Consider the following 17,549-nt stretch of genomic DNA (forward strand, 5'->3'; position numbering starts at 1 on the left):
GGCTCTGCAGCAAGAAGCTTCACGCTGTGGGTCCTGAAAAAACTTCACCAGAGCTGTGGACCTTTGTGATCCTGCTTCTGAAGCAGCTGCTTAGTCAGCTGGCAGGAAACAAGGCCAAAAATATCCTCTGCTTGTGGTACATCCAAAGTTTATTTACTCTGATACTCTTTGGTGCATCGTTTTGGCTTCAAAGGACAGCCTTGTTAGTTGGAAACTTCCTGACCAGCTGTGGTTTGATATTCAACAGGTCTGTTAACAAAACTGAGGGGAGAGACTCAGCAGCAAGAGGATTTTTCCTGAACGAGAATAGGCAAATGAAGCAGAAACTCCTTTTTCTCTTTATCCCACTCCCCAAAAAGAAGGACAAGAAGAGGACTCACCATTCTTGAGCAAGTGTGGAGGTTTCTGTGGACATAGGCGTAATTTCTGCTCACTGTCGTATGGCCTTGATCGTTAAGCAGAGAGTTTCAATATAACATGACCTTTAAATCAGGAATATTTGTTCTAAGGTTCATATTGAGTTTCAGTTCTATATTTTATGTTTTGATTACTGCATAATTAGAAAACCCACAAATATCTTGACACCTGGTCAGATAATGTTATGATTGACTATAGAAGTTACCCATCTGATTCTGACATACAGCAAGAGATGGTAACAGCTAACTGATAATGATATTTTTCCAGTATGAAAGACTATTTCCAACATGCCCTGTAACATATGCTACAGTTTATCTATCTCCCTCTGGGTGGAGTAACCTCTCTGTTGTCCTGCAGCTGCAAATGGGTATTATTGCTAGCACCTGCTCCACCCCAGAAAAGGAGGAGGCCTCCCTCCATTCTGATTAGCAACATCGTCTGAAGGCTTTATTCAACTTCAGAGAACATTACAACAGGCAGTATGGCATTCTACTGAAAGCTGTGTCAAAGCATGTGACTAAACTATAATTCTTGAGTGTAATATTCTGCACAGTTGCTATAAACAACATTCAGCTGAATCTTGCAGCAGTTAGTTGACCATCTCATCCTCTAACGACACTGGTTTATGGAAGAATGAATTGCAGTCTAAATTAGGTAAGCACTTCACATGCTTAACATTACATTCAGGACCGAAATTAAAGAACATCACTTTCTTGGAACACACTGTAAGACTAAGCGTGTTATTTAATGTCAGAGACCCTTAAGCTAAAGAAGAAATTTATTGAGTGTGGTTGTAGTTTGTTAAATAGGCTGGTATTCTGAAAAAAGATATTAACCAGCTCTCAAAAAAGCAGTATAATTTTGCACTTGAATAGATAATTTTTTTTACAAGAAAACTATTTATAAAGTATTTGAGACACATTGGCACTACAAAAGCAGTAATACAAAGACATTAACTAATAATGAGATTAATCACAGCAATTACTAATTAGACTATAAAGTTTTCTTACCTAGCTTTCAGATTTCTTATTTGCTCTAGATGAAAAATGCATTTGCTCTGTAATAGTAGTTCAGCTAAGATGTAAGATTTTTTGCCTCCAGCGTGACCTTCCCCAGCCACACTCAAGAGTTAGCACCACTAGTCCAACACAGTGCCATTAGCTTGACCTGGATGAGCAGGGATAGGTAATACTAAAGATCATTCTCAGTTATATGAGAAGTGTGGTAATGATGGAGCTAAATTATTCATTCTGCCACCCAATTATTTCCGGTAGCTCAGGGACTGCTGTACAGACGATGTATCTCTTTATTGTATGTAGCCTACAGGAGTGGAACATCTAATTTCCATTAACTGTAGCACTGAAGCGTCTTTTTTCAGTCTGAGGATGTCTTTTCATTGCACCTGTAGAGTGCAGAACACAGGATTAGCTGGATGTATTTAAGGTGCATTGAATGATCAGTATTATAGTAGAGTTCGTTAGTTGAAATGACTTATTTCACTAAGTCCTTGGGGTTTGGTCACACAGCTAGTATGTATTTTGTCTGCTTCTTTGTTCTTCCAAAGCCATTCGTTTATGGCATGATAAAATTATTAGTGGTAGTTACGTGTCACCATGTAAATGCTTTATTTTGTTACATAGCAGTTATCAGGTGCCTTTTCTTTCAGCTTTTGCATTTAATTGTCAAGATGCATTTTAGTTTCCTAAATTATGTAATCTGATTTAATAAAAACTGCTTACAAAACAAATAAATACATTGACAAAGGCAAAACATTATTTCATTTATGAAATTTGTTACTAAAAACAGGACTTCAGTGTGCTCACTCGTTATTTATCAACGTTTGATTAAGGTTGCAATTGAACAAAGAACAGTAAATGAAATTTAGTGTAGAAAGGCAAGGTCACATGGCCTGGGTCTTAGTTAATTTATCTTTCATGACAGATTCTATTTTCTCCTCCTAGTATTATTACCCAGCAATACATTTCTCCCAGGATAGTGCATCTGTAGCTCTTGCATTGCCTAACTTAGTGGTAGCATTTAATTTGTGTGACATTATTCAGTTATCAAGAAAAAGTAGCACATGCTGAGAAACACTGTGGATACTTAATGTTAGCATAGAAAATGAGTTCTTGTAAGCAAGAGCAATGTCTCAAGTACTTTGCAAAAACCACTTTTCTTTCAGAGGCTGCACAATCCCGTTCCTGTTCCTGTCCTGGGAACGTAGGCATTCACCAGGCAGGTCTCCAGACGAAGGCTAACAGGTAGACGTGCTGAGACAGTAGACACAGAATGAGTTTGACAATTAAATTTCATATCTTTTCCCTTAAGTAATGGCAGCTGGATAATGTGAAAAGACTGCAGTGCTGAATTATAGGAAAGCCATGCTGAGATAGCTAAAGTCATCTAGTCTATTCCCCTTTCTTTGTAAGATCAGCTCTACATATGTAATTTTCAACAGGAACTAACCTAATCCATCCTTGGAGACCAACAGTGATGGAGAAGCTATGTAACTCATCATATATTTCCTATAATATTATACACACGTGGTTTTGTGTGACATTCTGAAATTCAGACTCAAGTGGAATACAACTATACCCGTGACATAAGTGACCCAACAGTGTAGCTGTAAAACACAAATCTTCATGGAGGGTCCTAGCAGGATTCAGCAGGGCTTTGTTCTTGACAAAATGTTACTTATTACCTTTACCTACAAACTGAAAGACAACGTACGATGATGGTTAGCAATTTTTAGAAGCCAGGGAAGCCAGTGGAGTGGTAAATTAGACAGATGCTGATGGTGGAGAATGATCTGACTCGTTTGGTAGGGTGGGTGGATTTGAATATCCTGTTTGAATTTGAATTCGATTGAATACAGATAAATTTGCAATCATACATCTAAGGAACAAAGAGCATAGTTTATACAGACAGAATTGGACAAAGTATTTCAAAATGATGCAACATGAAAAGAAGTCAGGATCTTGGTAGATAATTAACTGAACATGAGCCTGCAGTAGGATGATGCAATTAGAGAGTGAATGTCAGCCCTGAAGCTTAAGCAGGGAAAATATGAAGTGGGAGTAGGGAGGTGATATTAGTTCTGTTTATAGCAAAAGTAAAATCATCACAGGAATACCGTGTGCAGTTCTCATACCCACACTTCAGAAAGGACTCTGACAAATCAAAAAGTAGTCAGAAAGTCCTGCAAAAAATGTGTTGAGGTCTGAAAGGCATGCCTTATCATCAAAAGCTAAGAATGAGCAAGCCGCTTGTCTTATCAAAAAGAAAAGCAAGGAAGACTATTACTTAAATGTAAAAGATGTTTTTGATTGTGGTTGCCTTTTTAGTACAGGAGGAAAAGGCATAATGAAAGACAGTTTGGGGTATTTTTCTCTTGAAAAGAAAGAGATATGTAAGATCTAACTGCAAATAAAGCCGTCAAAAACCAACTCAACCCAGTGAATAATTAGCCACATTGACAAAGAGGTGCTAGGTCTTCTACTCCATACTGTTATGTCTAAAGGCCTTTCCAGGGATCTGACAATTTCAGGAGAAATTATAGACCTGCTGCTGAGACTTATAGCTGAGGTGCTACAACTTGCAGGGTCATAATGATCTTTTCCAGCCTCAAAGTCTATGATTAGCTGACTAACATAGTTCTACTTTCTTTCTTTGAATTCTGTTAAATCATATTGATGTATACCTGCTGAGGAAGTAGCCCTAAGCCCTTTAAGTCTGAAAATAAGGCAAAATGCTGCACCAGTTTTGTACAGATTTACCACCACTGAAATCAATAGCCTTGTATTTGAAGATTATCTTGAGAACGGGGAGACTGTAAAGTTGTTTCTGAACAGCACAACCTGGTCCCACCACAGACAGAGTAATTCAAAAATCATACCGAATCACTGGAACTAGAAACAGTACTTAATTTCATTTCTACAGAGATTAGTTCTGCTGAATACAGAAAATTACACCCTTCAGTTTGTCATTTTGTTTATATGTTTTTATATTTGAAATAATATCTAACCGTTAAGTGGTCCTGACTGCAAAAACACCAGACTGTGTTTTCAATAAATAATTCCACTTTAATGGCAAAGTAATAATTTAGACAGATACAGTGTGCACACCTGCAAAAAAATATACGCAAGCTGGTTTACAAGCTAGAGGAACAATAAACCAATAGAAAATACATCATCCAGTTAAGTCCGATGACACCAAATACTTATTATTAGGGCTTTACAAAGACTACAAAACTTTTCAGATGATTTATTTCACTGTTTCTGTCTATTTACATGATATGTTACATCAAAAATGTACAAAATATAAAATGTGTACAGACAAATGTTTCACAAACAATTTCTGAGTTGTAAACTAGGTGGACTCACTGAGATGTATTGCAGGAAGTTTTGTATATGCGATATTGTGTGTTTGTGTGTTAAACATGGCAGGAAAAGATTTGCAGGTTTGCTCAGAGCACAGGTACAGGAAAGAGCAGCTTTCCCTTAGTTCTTTGAGTCAGCCAAGGTGTACGTGCTGACGTTTTGCATCAGAAATGGATCCAGATTTGGGGGGCATGATGTTGGTCTGACTGAATCCTACATGCATAAATTCAGTTAGAGTTTTATTAGGGCAATAGCACCGTGTAGGAACCTCTAGATTCAGCGATGCAGCTCAGTGCCATTTGGAAACTGCATTAATTTATCTTTGTTTTACAGCGAGTGACCACCGGGTGGCCACAAGGAGTTAATAGCACCAAATACACATCCTGAAGGTAACATCCATGGAGGTGTACAGTACGTGTCTACACAATGCCAAAGCCCTTAGATACCTTCTTCTTTACATGCACCCATTTCAACCGGACGCCTCTTGTGGTAAAAAAAGCGTTTCTGATTATTCTGAGCAGTTTAAATGCAATCTGGTTGTAGCCTGCCGTGACATATGCACTTAAAGCATTCTCAGATTTTTTTTTTTTTCCCCAAAAATGTATTGGCTTCATATAGATATTGAAACATGCTGACTGTAGCATTGATAGCTCCTGCATAGTCATAACAACTGTAAGTACAGGACAAACACACCAGGTAATAACAGCTTTTAAGGTTTGCATTCTGTATTTGTTTGCAACATACAGGAAATCTCAGCAAGTGAAACATCTCTTAACACCAACAGAATAAAATACAATTTTGTTTGTTTGTTTGTTTTCAATTTGATTTGTGCAAGGCTTTTTTTTTCTTTTTCTTTTTTTTTTTTTTTTTTTTTTTTTATGTAAGTACAGGACAAACACACCAGGTAATAACAGCTTTTAAGGTTTGCATTCTGTATTTGTTTGCAACATACAGGAAATCTCAGCAAGTGAAACATCTCTTAACACCAACAGAATAAAATACAATTTTGTTTGTTTGTTTGTTTTCAATTTGATTTGTGCAAGGCTTTTTTTTTCTTTTTCTTTTTTTTTTTTTTTTTTTTTTTTTTTAATATTTACAATACCCACCCAGTAGACTGTGCAAAACCAACCCACTTTTACAGTATAAACTCTTCCTCTTCCACAGTGGACATCACTGCTTCAGTGTTCTTTTATGCTGAATTCTTCATGTACAACAATAGCAATCAAAACAACATGCTAAAACTAGAAAAAGGAAAAGAAAAAAAAACCCATATATTTGTGCTCATGCTGCATCAAGTGCATCCAGCTCTGCTGGATAAGAATTCAAAACATCTATCCTCCAAAAACTCCATTCCATGGGACCAAATGGATTTGAGCTGATTTTCTCAGCATTTAGGTGGCAGTGGAAGTGGGTTTGGGTTCCTTGTGTATTTCTGAGGGTAGGCAGAGCAATCTATTCACAAGATAAAAATATTATATAGCAACTGTTCTTTCTCCTATCCATTACTTTAAAAAATCATGATATACAGTTATGAGGCTACTGTGTTAACTGACATTTTCTCATTAGTAAATGAAGAAAAAAACAGTGTAAATTACCAATGGTTTAGGAATTAAACCAACTGTAAAACTGTTCTAGAAATCTGTTTTAAGGCAGTGAGACAGCACCATAAGAAATGTTCCTTCTTTCACTGAAAAGGCTCAAACAAATGAAGCCCTAAAAAGCCTTTAATCAGTGTTGGTTAATAATTGGTATAAAACTGTTGTTAAGGAGTGGGCAGGTGGTTAGAAAAGACCTTTGTGGTAAAAACAACTTTATAAAATCTGTGACTCTGTACTAAAAACTTGATGGAGCGCATCACCGTGACCATGGCAGTTAGAATTAAATTGGCACTTATCCAGCATATCACAGTCATGTTTTCTGGTGATTGCACAATACTGTTTGTGCTTTCTAAGTTACTATCATCATCTTTGACTCATTTTGGAATGGGCAGTAGCGTACAACACAAACACCACTGCAGTCCTGTGACCAGCACCATGTGGCACAACAGAGGTTAGAAGAGAATTAGAACACCACATTTGTTCATGAGGTGCCTCAGGGTAAACTAAAGGAAAAAACCAGAAGAAGTTGCACTGTAAACTTGTACAGAGAAGCAGAGACAGAGAGAAACAGAGAGAGAGAGAGAAAAAGGGAAAAAAAAAATAATTCCAGTTTGGCTAACGTGTGCAATCTGCTTAGATGCCCTTGGTCCAGGGCCCTTTCCAGTTGACAAATGGAGTCTCACTTGGCTCCATAGGTATTGAAATGCCTTGAAATTAAACTAATTCAAGCTTTCCACTTCAATTTTTCTTCCTGACTTTGCAGAGTTAGGTCTCCTGCCTACGTACAACACACCACTCTCACTCAGGGACCTCGGCGTGCTGCTTTAATACTGGCAGTGGTCTAGTGGAAACAGATTTTACCATCGTCCTCCACCAAGGTTTGTCCCTTTCAGAGAGTTGATTCAAGGGATGAATCCAAAATGTCGTCATGGTGGCTGGTGCTATCACTGTCACAGCTTTGTGCGCTCGAATAGTTGGCTGCCTCTTGAAGCCTCATTAGCATATTCATCTGAAAGAAGAAAGCAATGTTTACATAATCTCGTCTCATTTAATGCTGCAGTGACCGTGTTAAAATTTAATTAAGCTCCCTCGCTGTTTGAGGTGTGCTGGTATCCAGCTGACGGGACCACACAAAAGGATTTCAGAAAGGGCAGCGTGTCAGCGGCTCCTCCTGGCACCCTTTTCATTGCCTTCTGGTCTTTAAATAGAAGTTTAAAGGTCCAAAGAGCCAGAGGGATACAATGGAGCTGCCTGATAACTCTCTCTAATTCAGGGGTGAGACCGGCTGCAGCTGCAGCATGGGCAGGGGAAGGAAGCCATATCACAGCTGGACATCTGGGCCTGTATTTGGAGACAGTCAAGCTTCCAGATAATTTTTGGATGGCGTAGACACACTACATTGGAAAAGCAACTGAAAACATAATCACACTAACATACCCCCTCTGCAAGAGAGAGACGGGGAGGGAGCGAGAGAGGAGTGGACCAAGGCCAGCTGCTTCATAGAAGAGTCCCATCTGCTGTCGAGGGGCTGACCTCAGCAGGGAAGCAGCAACAGATCCTCCTACCCAGGAGAGGACAACCCCCACATAATTTGGGGATTATTAGAACCTGAAACCCATCTGAAAAATCATCAAAATGCAGTGTTAACCCCCAGAAAATTACTTGGATGCTTGACGTCTAACTCTGTGTGATGATCAGGATTTTATTTATAAAACAACAGTTTCTGCCAGCATGCTCAGGGCTGCAAGGCATGTTGACATTGCTTTAGTGTTTTTCAAGGAACAAAAACGCTGTCATTACAAGAAAAAAAGCAGGCAATGAAAAAACAAAGAGAAAGAGGTATTCTTGTGTAGTTTTGTGTTAATACCCTTTCCCTAGTTTGCTCAGGAATCCTTACATTTCTACGGTTTCAACCTGCACATCTTCTAAAGTTGTCCCTAGGCATTGAACAGCATTTAATACTCTTTAATGCTAGCAGATAGCTTTTCCTGAAGGTTTAACAGATATCCATATATGAGCATACAGGATACACGCAGAGGCTGCGCAATGCAGACTGAACGTGACATGTTCTGCTTCCACAAGCAGTGTCTGTCTCCCCATCGGCTCCACCACAGGCAGGGGCAATCTCTAAAATGCTATTTTGAATTCTGATAAAAGCAGTCTGTAGAGAAAGCACTGTGCAGGAATAGCAGTTCAATATATGCAATTTAATAGTCCATTATCAGAAGCGGCAATGGTAAACCCAAATGTCTGGGATCATATTTAAATAAAACAATACATGGCATTGAGGGAAATCAACCTCTTATCTTTTAATGCCACCACACTTGCATTTCTTTTACCTTAAGACTGTTCTACAGTCATCAGTTATCTTGAAATGTTCCGAGGAATGGGAGGATGGCTGTCTAATTTGCATTTCCACTAAATTCTCTATGATAGACAAGTTAGATAATACACATTTCTCAGTCCTTCATTTGTAGAATGTAGATGAAGGACTGCCCAACCTGGAAAACTGTTTTTAGAATAAGCCGATAATAAGTTGCTGAAGAGTGGTACTCAAACATAATAATGATGAAGAGTAGATACATTTCTGGGCAGATGGGAAATGCAAACATTTTAGGGACATATTAACATGATGGTGATACCTGTCCTCCTACTTGATTTTCTTTTTATTTTCAACCTTTTTAATAAATCATAGTAGGATTCATTTTAAAAGCCCACTTTGGAACAGGTACACAGTAGTTTTTTACTGTATAGTGTACAATTTAACATGTCACAGTAAAGTACATACTGAAAAGCGTTTCCCCCAGAGTTTAAATCTTACCAAGGGATCTCCCTCTGTATCAGTTTGTGGAACATGCTTTGAGGTGGTTCCTTCCTTTGCCAATGCATAACCTTCATAACCAACATCTTCTGGTCTTAACTGAAGTAGTGATGGCCACTCATGCTGTAGAGACGCAGAGCTCCATGGATAGGTATCAGCTACCCACTTGGAGGGATCCTCCCAGGGTGCCCTCTTACCGTACATCTATATTACGGATATAACATGGGTCAGTATCCTACAGAGTTTTCAGTACCAGCTTTAATGGCAGACAAAAGTCATCAAAAACATCTAAACCATTTCAGTAAGTGGTTAGCTTTCAGATGTGCTCAGCACTCGGATACAATAAGACACTCGAAAAACCTCAGCTCCATAAATGCTCCTTCAATACACTCCAAAACTAGTGATACTTGTAGGCAACAGTGGGAGACATAAATTCTTGATACAATGTGAAGTGAAACCTTTTGGTAATTTGCTTAAGCCGTATCGGTGAAATTAACTCAGACCTATCTAAACCATTCGAGTTAATTGGATTTTCTTTGAAGTGAATTAGGAAGTGCCAGTACAGATTGTTCTCTTCTTCTAGCAAAATGAGATGCAGAAGCAGACACCTGACCATCTTAAGTTTGAGATCTTTCACAAAGCTAAGAGGAGAAATTCACAAAGGATAGGTTTTCCCTACTATGAAGCACAAAATTGCTTAGGAATCTGGAAAGAGGACAGAGGAAGGAAGAATTAGCATATTGTAAGTTTAGGAGGTGTGGTGGCTTCCTAACTAAAATGCACCCGTCTCCACATTGCTGTTCTCAACTAACATGTTAACCAGGAGCCCCTTGGCTGTTATTTTACAGATTTCCTTTAGCTGTGACAATGACACATGGGGATGGGGAGACATTCACCAGGGCTTTATATGATTTCTCCCAGCTCAAACAGGCTCAGGCAATCCAAGAAGCACCATAGTATTGGCAGGGCATACGCTCATGGAGCATTTAGATGGGCTGCACTCCTAAAGGGAGTGAAACAGTGAAGGATTTTAGTGCTGAAGCCAGAGAGACGAGTTGTGCTTATCACTGCAACACCTGCTCCCAGGCACTTGCTGAATCCAGAGCTCCAGGTTAGGCAGCCAAGTTCCCTATATTATGTGCAGAGATACTGAGACTCCTTCTGGCCTGAAGCTAGGCTGCTAAAACAGGGATCTGCCTAAATAAGCCAAGAGGAAATGCTTCTCAGGGAGGTAGCAGGCTAACTCCAGGCTGCAGGCAGCACTTCCCCTCATTTGAGATTATCAGTGATTAAATCTTTTCTGGAATCTGAAGCAAGGCTTGTAAATTCTGTGTCTGACAAGTGAGTTTGCAAAGCACCAGGCTAGAAAGGCATTTTCTACCTGTTCATGATTCCAGTAACATCTAATTATATCACATAAATGATTTCTGTTTATTATTAATACTGCTATTCTATGGAAGCAATCCAAAGCAGCTAAAAATTGGAACAACTCATGAAACAACATATTTCCTTCTATATGCTGCCATCTTCTGCTCCAGAGTTGAAGTTTTCATTTAAGTAGGTACCCTGTATACTTGGGAAAATACGAGCGTGAAGAATATCACTGCATTTTTATAGCTGTTCTAAGCAAGCGCTGTTAATCTCACCGTGGCTGTTCTATCAGATGTTCGGCAGTTTTTTGCACAAGGCATAAACATTCTGTAATTCCCAGAGAGATAAGCAGTTTCAGAAAAGCATGAGATATTCAACAGGCAAGATTCTAAACCTCCATCGCATCTGTATGTCACCATGTCAATACAAGGTGATAAAGAAACCGCAGCTGCTTACACAGTTCTTTGACTAGTCCATAACAATCCCCTCTGCACTGTGCAGTAATTTCCTTCAGTGGCATGTGTGGCAAAAAACCTCCTTTCCACAAAGTGTCTTTTTAGAGGACACAGAATTGCAGTGCATAAAAAAAAAAAAAAAAAAAAAAACAAAATAAAGATTGGGGGAAAAAAAAAAAAAGAAGGAATAATTTCCAGATTTAGGTTTGCTCCAAAGATGTAGAACAGCCTGAAATCTCAACCTATATAGGACAGCTTACAGTGCTATCTACAGCAAATCTACTTGTAGCCCCCTTTCTATTCTAGCAGAAGAAATTTTAATAGTTCATTAACAGCCAGTGGAACTGCTGCTAACACCGAGCTCTGGAGAGGACAAGATAGAGGGAACTGTGAAGCACTCTAATCTGATGGCAGTTACCCAAAATGAGAATTATAGTCAGGAGAAAGCCTTAGCCCATATAGAGAAAGAAAAAAGGATAAACAAAGATACGGGAAATGAAAACAGGGTTGCAAGATATAAGGGCAAAAACGGACTGACTTTCATGTTCAGCAGGGCCAAAGAGTAAATTATCTCAATTTGGTTAGGTAAGGCCAGTAAATATTTTTTTTTTTCTGAATGGTGAAAATATCCTTGTTCACAAGCTTTCCTGCCCAAGCCCGTGTGCCTACATGCGTATGTAGGTGGGAGAGAACTACACAGACCAAAGTTATTTTCTTGCACCAGTGCAAGGGCTGTTAACTCTTCCATGCAGGGATAGGCTGAGACTGCCTTGAATCAGGTAGGCAATCTGAGCTGTATTTAGCATTGTTGTGAACTCTATTTTAAACAGTGGAAAAAGAAGAACCTTCCTCCAGTCACAGAGAAGAAACCTTCTTTATAAAATACAGGATATGCTCCTGCCGGAGCAGACAAAGCTAATTTATACATCAGAGTAAAAGCAGGTCAAAAGGAGTTCAAGGTTGATTTCTATAATCCCTCCACAAATTTTCTTCTTGCAAACACAACAGCATTGATACTTGGATGCATTGGTTAAAAGCAGCTTGGAGAAAGCCTATGAAACTAATTTAAAAAAAAAATTGCTGGGAAAAAAATGACATACCTGAAGTCCTTCTCTCACAGCTTCCAGAAGATACGGTACTAGGGAATAGTTCCAGAGGTCTGTGAACCACACTCTGGAGCCATCAACATCCATAGGGCAAGGGAGGAAGAGGCGGGGACCTGGAAAGTCAAGTTGTGTTTTAAAAAAGGTAGAACTAGGGAACACACTAAAAATAATCTTCACAGAATTAAAAAAGTAGTATTGGAGAAAACTCAAGTGAAGAGAATACTTTTACAGGACTACAATAAGGGAGCTATCAGTCTCCTGTTATTAAAAATGAACTAGTGTCATTTTATCCAATTTAGGCCTGATCAAAAGTTACAAGTTTTATGGGCAAAGCTATATAAAAGGGCAACTTCTTTGCTATTCCACTGAAAGACCTCAGGTACATGTGTATCTCCCACCTGTTAGTTTGCTGAACTGACTGTCCAGGTGTTTTTATTGCTGTAATTATACTGCAGTGTGAAGGCAGGGAAAAAATTAAGCTTAGGAAAGTTGCTATTGAGGTAAGTTTTGTAAATTTATATTTTTAAAATTATGATAATTTACCTGAAAGTCTTTAGCAACCAAGGCAATATCAGGAAATACATACTCTCTCATTAAACTTTCCATTTTCATTTCAATCTTGCTGGCAACTAGGCAATTTCCCCACACTGAGGTTGTGCTTCCCATTGAGAGATGACAACTTTTAAAAGGATGATATATCCTTAACAAATCTCTAAATTCTTCAGCCTGCATCCTTATTTCAAACAACTTCACCGATGGACTCACCAATGGTTACATCTGAAGAGCTGTGCGTTTCTAGGAAGCTGTTGAGATGATGCCACGTTTTGGGGATCCAGTCAATTATTTTGATGAGATCATTATTGCGTATGTTTTTTTCTATTTCAGTCTCAATCAGTTTCCTTCTCAGATATCTGCCCAAGAAACCTTTAACAGGCTCTGTGTGATTAGCACACAGCACCCACCTGAGTAGAAAGGATAAATGTCAAGCAGCAATGAATAGCAAATACATCATTTCCTCATAAACATACAAATGAAGGTAATGGCATAAGCTTCTGAATCTTGTTAGTCAGCAAGTATGAAACTGCTCCAATAAACCATGTTATTGCCCACTGCTATAAAACAATCATTACAGGTTTCAGCAGGAATTCCAGACACTGCTGAAGACAAATGGAATGCAAGAACGCAATTGTCTTCAGCAACTTGCCAGAGGTGCCAGAAAGTATCTTATTTCTTTCACTATTCCCTGACACCATTCAGAGACCCATCAATACAGGAGAGACACACAGAAGCTAAAATACTTTGCTGTGATGAGACACAAGATCAATGTTTGTTGAAGAACTGGGCTGAGGAGCAGGGAGCTGTGCAAACACAGCCACAGTAAATACAGAATGAATGTACCTGAAATTGTGATGCAGCTCCAGATTTGGTGAAGAAGAAACTCCCTGGTTCATGGTTCCAATAATATAGGGACTGAAAAGAGAAAAGTATTAAGGTTTTTTGAGGAAGAATTCATTCAGATATTCAGAGAATATTCTTTTATCTTATTGGTACTAGGTCAATTTTGAAAGAGTCTCTGGATGTACTGTAGTTTTAAATTTACAACAATTCTGAGATGCCCTTTTTTAAATGTTTATTCTTGTATGATTTCCCTCTCTGCACATTTGTAGTTTACTAGTACTCATCTGTAATAAAAAAACAAATGAGGTAAACCCTGTCCTCCTGTACCTAATAGTTTTGCAGTAGACTTAAGAGTTTTAATTTCAGAAGCCAGTCAATCTCATGAATAAGACACAGCATGCAGTGATTTTATGAAGGGAAGACCCTATGATGGCACTTTTACAGCAGAAATAGCCAATGTTATAGGCCATTTTATTATATTTCCAGAACACATTATTTTTATTCTTGCTTCGCAATAAAGGTCAGCAAACTTCATACTTCTGCTACAGGAAAACTGTAGGAAGTGCAAGTCCAGCAGATATGGCATAGTTTGTGGGTTCGCACATATCCCAAATTCCACTATGCGTTTCTTCTTACTCTCCCATAAGCTGTCCTTATGGTACTAATGAGCTTGTGTGATCTGACAGGATGAAAGGGAAAAGCCCCTAATGCACTCAAGCGCAAGTACATTCTTAAATTCTGTGGTACATTTACATCTCACTGAGATGCATGGGAGTCAGATACATAAAGTGAAGCAGACACCTAAGGACTTAAAATTATTCAAGCACAGCCTATGGGAGTCTAAGTTTCCACTGGGACATTTTATTTTGCCAAATAACAACTTTTACCATTTTAAATGCAAAAGATGTGTGAAAGGGGAGAGAAGAGCTACTACTTACCATTTATTATATTTGCAGTTGAGGAAACCATTGAAGATGTCACTTAGTGAACTGATGTGGTGGAGGTTATCAAGAATTATGACCACAGGGAGGTCAGCACCATTGTTGTCAGCACTGCATTGCTCAGCTAGGTTTGCTAGGTATTGTCGCAGGTCCTTCAGCAGAATTAACAAAAAAAAACAAACAGAAAAGATTAATGCAATTAGACCGCGGATGTAATTTCAGTGGAAAAGATTTTCAGAAAGATACAGAGACTGCTAAAGAGTTTCCCCACTGTTGATCATTCAGCTGGATCAGCACATGCAGGAAGACCTGCTTCTTAGACTGGGTAACACTGAAGCCACATGCTAGGAAAAAACAAGGGCACAAAACATAAGGCAAGTGACTGAAGTGTACACATTCCTATTGGTGGATACATTTCTTAGAAACCTGCTGATTTTATCTCCAGAGGAAAATAGGTTGCAATAAAATATGTCATTTCCAATGGGCTGAGATACATTAATTGTTGGACCTCCATTCTTATGAATGGCACATTTATATACAAAAAAAACCCCACCACCAAATTATCACACAATTTAGGCATATTGAACTGCTCTTTCAGATATCTCCTTTCACCACTCTCACTGAAAATCTGTTTGATCTTTTGGGGATGCTATATCACACTTCATAATAACATTTGTTCTGTACATTCTTTTTTTCTGTCAGCTATCTGTCTGGCTGCTGTTTACTGCTGGAGTAAAAGAGAGCTTTCTATAGTAAAAACACATTTTTCTCAACATTTTGTTGCCCTTAAGGGTCTGAGCTAGTCAAGTTTTACAGCTGTATCTCTAGAGGTATCTAATTTTGTCAGTGTTGAGAATGCTCAGTATTATGCACAAAGTTCCTATTACCATTTTACTTTCTAGATCAGGGATAGCAGAATCTTTTATTCTTTAATGGGAACATGCAATCTTTTTTATTTCAAGAAAGATTTTTGTTTGGCTTTTTACGATCAGGTGTCTCTAGGGAAACATCATGGGTTTCTTCCATGGAATAGCACCATCTGTATTATTCAAACACACTTGGTATTTGACAATGTTGCTTTTTCTTTTTTACTACAAACTCAAAAGTTCTATATAAATCTTAATAGAAACAAAGAAAAAAGAAAAAAAAAACCCAAAACCAACCCAAAACCTCAAAATAAAGACACATACAACAAGCATTTTACCAGAAATCCAAAAGCTTGCTCTTTTGTGGGACAATTTTTGTTATAAATGTATATAGTACAACAATAAAACATAAACACATCCCCTGCCAAAGTAAACAGCATCACAATCCTCTGTATAAAGACAGTGAAAAGTGATGTTTTTACTGGAATGGTCCTCTCACCCCTTTGGGATCTGTATGTTCTTCCTTCTTATGTTATGCTAACATTCATTATGTTCTGTGTGTATCAGAAAGCTCTTGGCAAAGCCTTTTATTTTCTTTTCCCTGGGCACCAAGTTAGGAGTATACCCAATTTAGGACAGCAAGTGAATATAATTATCTGTGGCTAGCACAGTAGTCATGCTAGAAGCTTGATAATCTGAGCTATGTAAATCACTGCGAATGTGACATGATGCATGAGGCAATTTCAGTATGGTCAGCTTCCTGATCAATGCCATCCAGAAACCATGGTAGCAGCTGTATTTATCCAGTGCTGATTAAGAAGCTGAACACAAGACAGTAATTCAAAATCCCTATTCTGAAATCTTTGCTAAGAAGAGGTTGCTATTACCACTATAAAAAAGAAAGTTAGACTAGTATTACTATATATCCAACCTTTTTACAGATAGTCTAAGAATTAAATTTATATAGGAATTTGATTCTGCATCTGTCTTTAAGTTGGGTTTCCGCAAGTGAAGGAAAATTCAGACTTCCTTCACAGCGCTTCAAGAGTTTGTTTGGAACAGAAAGATCTAGTCCATGTCTCACACTGGGACTGAAAACTGAATTCTTGTAGGAAAAAATGCTAACTGAGCAACAAAACAGTATGCAAATTAATAGGATCTGCGCTGCATCATCACTAAAAATCGGGCAATAGGTTATCTTTTCAACTGCAACTTACCTTGCTTGACTTGTGATCTACGTTAAAAGTTGCAATTGCATCCTCAGTTTTTTTTCTGCCAGATTTAGTTATAATATATTCAGCCAGCCTGTTAGCTAAATAGGTCTTTCCTGTGCCACTGGGTCCCGACAGAATAATTCGACGATGCTCCGTCAGTAAATTAAAGTACCGCTGGGTAATTGGCTTAGGAATTAAAGTGTCAAACACAAAACTGTCCAAACTGTTTTCTTCCACTCCTGGGAACAAAAGAAAAGAAAAATGGCCTGTTGTTATCTTTGCTAAGATAGGTTTGGCCTAGCACCCGATGGCATCAGTGCTATGCTCAAAGCAAGCTAAGATTCTTCTGCCTAAATAAAATTCCTAGCAAGGGCTTCATTACTGTGAAAGTGCTTATATCCTTCCACAGGGCCAAGAAAATTAAACAGCGGCAGTGGGACAAGATGGGTGGGAGAGATGAAATCAAAGTAAATGTGAAGAGAAGGTTCAGTGAGGCAAAGATGTATGTTTCAGACACTACAGGCAACCATGACAAAAAAAAGGTCAAAGTGACAGCCACAAGGCTTACTGGTTGTCACATCAATGTCTGTATAGTTCTCCTGAAGGCACCCCTCTCCTCCAATAGCAAATTCCAACAGCTTTTGAAATGTAGTGAACTTTTCACTGAATTTCACTGAATTTTTTAGAGTTGGAAGGGACCATAGAGATCATCTAGTCCATAGAGATCATCTAGTCTTTTCGTGGGGAACTGGGTAAGGCATAAATATTTCTCATCATAATCTCTGGTTTGGGGCCGGTTTTTGCCACTAATCAGAAATTTGTACTTTGCTGTGATTTGGTAGTCAGGCAGAGAAAGACAGAGGTCTTCTTAGATTTGCCTTAAAATGCTGCACTGTGATAGGTATTCTACAATATCCTACAGAGAATTTATGTGATAAATGAGTCCTTGAACTGGAAACAAAATACAGAAAGGTCAGGTGAAG

General features: G+C 38.5%; 1 protein-coding gene across 3 annotated transcripts in view; it reads right to left on the reverse strand.

The window, feature by feature from the left end:
- Nucleotides 1-5,836: 5,836 nt before the first annotated feature.
- Nucleotides 5,837-17,549, reverse strand: part of NAV3 (neuron navigator 3) — a 448,741-nt gene continuing 437,028 nt past the window's right edge. For all 3 annotated transcript variants that reach the window (XM_014963931.1, XM_014963933.1, XM_014963932.1), the window contains 7 exons: nucleotides 16,570-16,805; nucleotides 14,484-14,638; nucleotides 13,546-13,617; nucleotides 12,913-13,109; nucleotides 12,142-12,260; nucleotides 9,216-9,419; nucleotides 5,837-7,403 (listed from right to left, as the gene is read on the reverse strand). In XM_014963931.1, the coding sequence (XP_014819417.1) occupies nucleotides 7,284-7,403; nucleotides 9,216-9,419; nucleotides 12,142-12,260; nucleotides 12,913-13,109; nucleotides 13,546-13,617; nucleotides 14,484-14,638; nucleotides 16,570-16,805 (1,103 nt within the window). In that variant the 3' untranslated portion in view covers nucleotides 5,837-7,283. The remainder of the gene's footprint in view (nucleotides 7,404-9,215; nucleotides 9,420-12,141; nucleotides 12,261-12,912; nucleotides 13,110-13,545; nucleotides 13,618-14,483; nucleotides 14,639-16,569; nucleotides 16,806-17,549) is intronic.

Source organism: Calidris pugnax, unplaced genomic scaffold (genome assembly GCF_001431845.1).
Source record: "Calidris pugnax isolate Ruff unplaced genomic scaffold, ASM143184v1 scaffold44, whole genome shotgun sequence".
Lineage (NCBI taxonomy): Eukaryota > Metazoa > Chordata > Aves > Charadriiformes > Scolopacidae > Calidris > Calidris pugnax.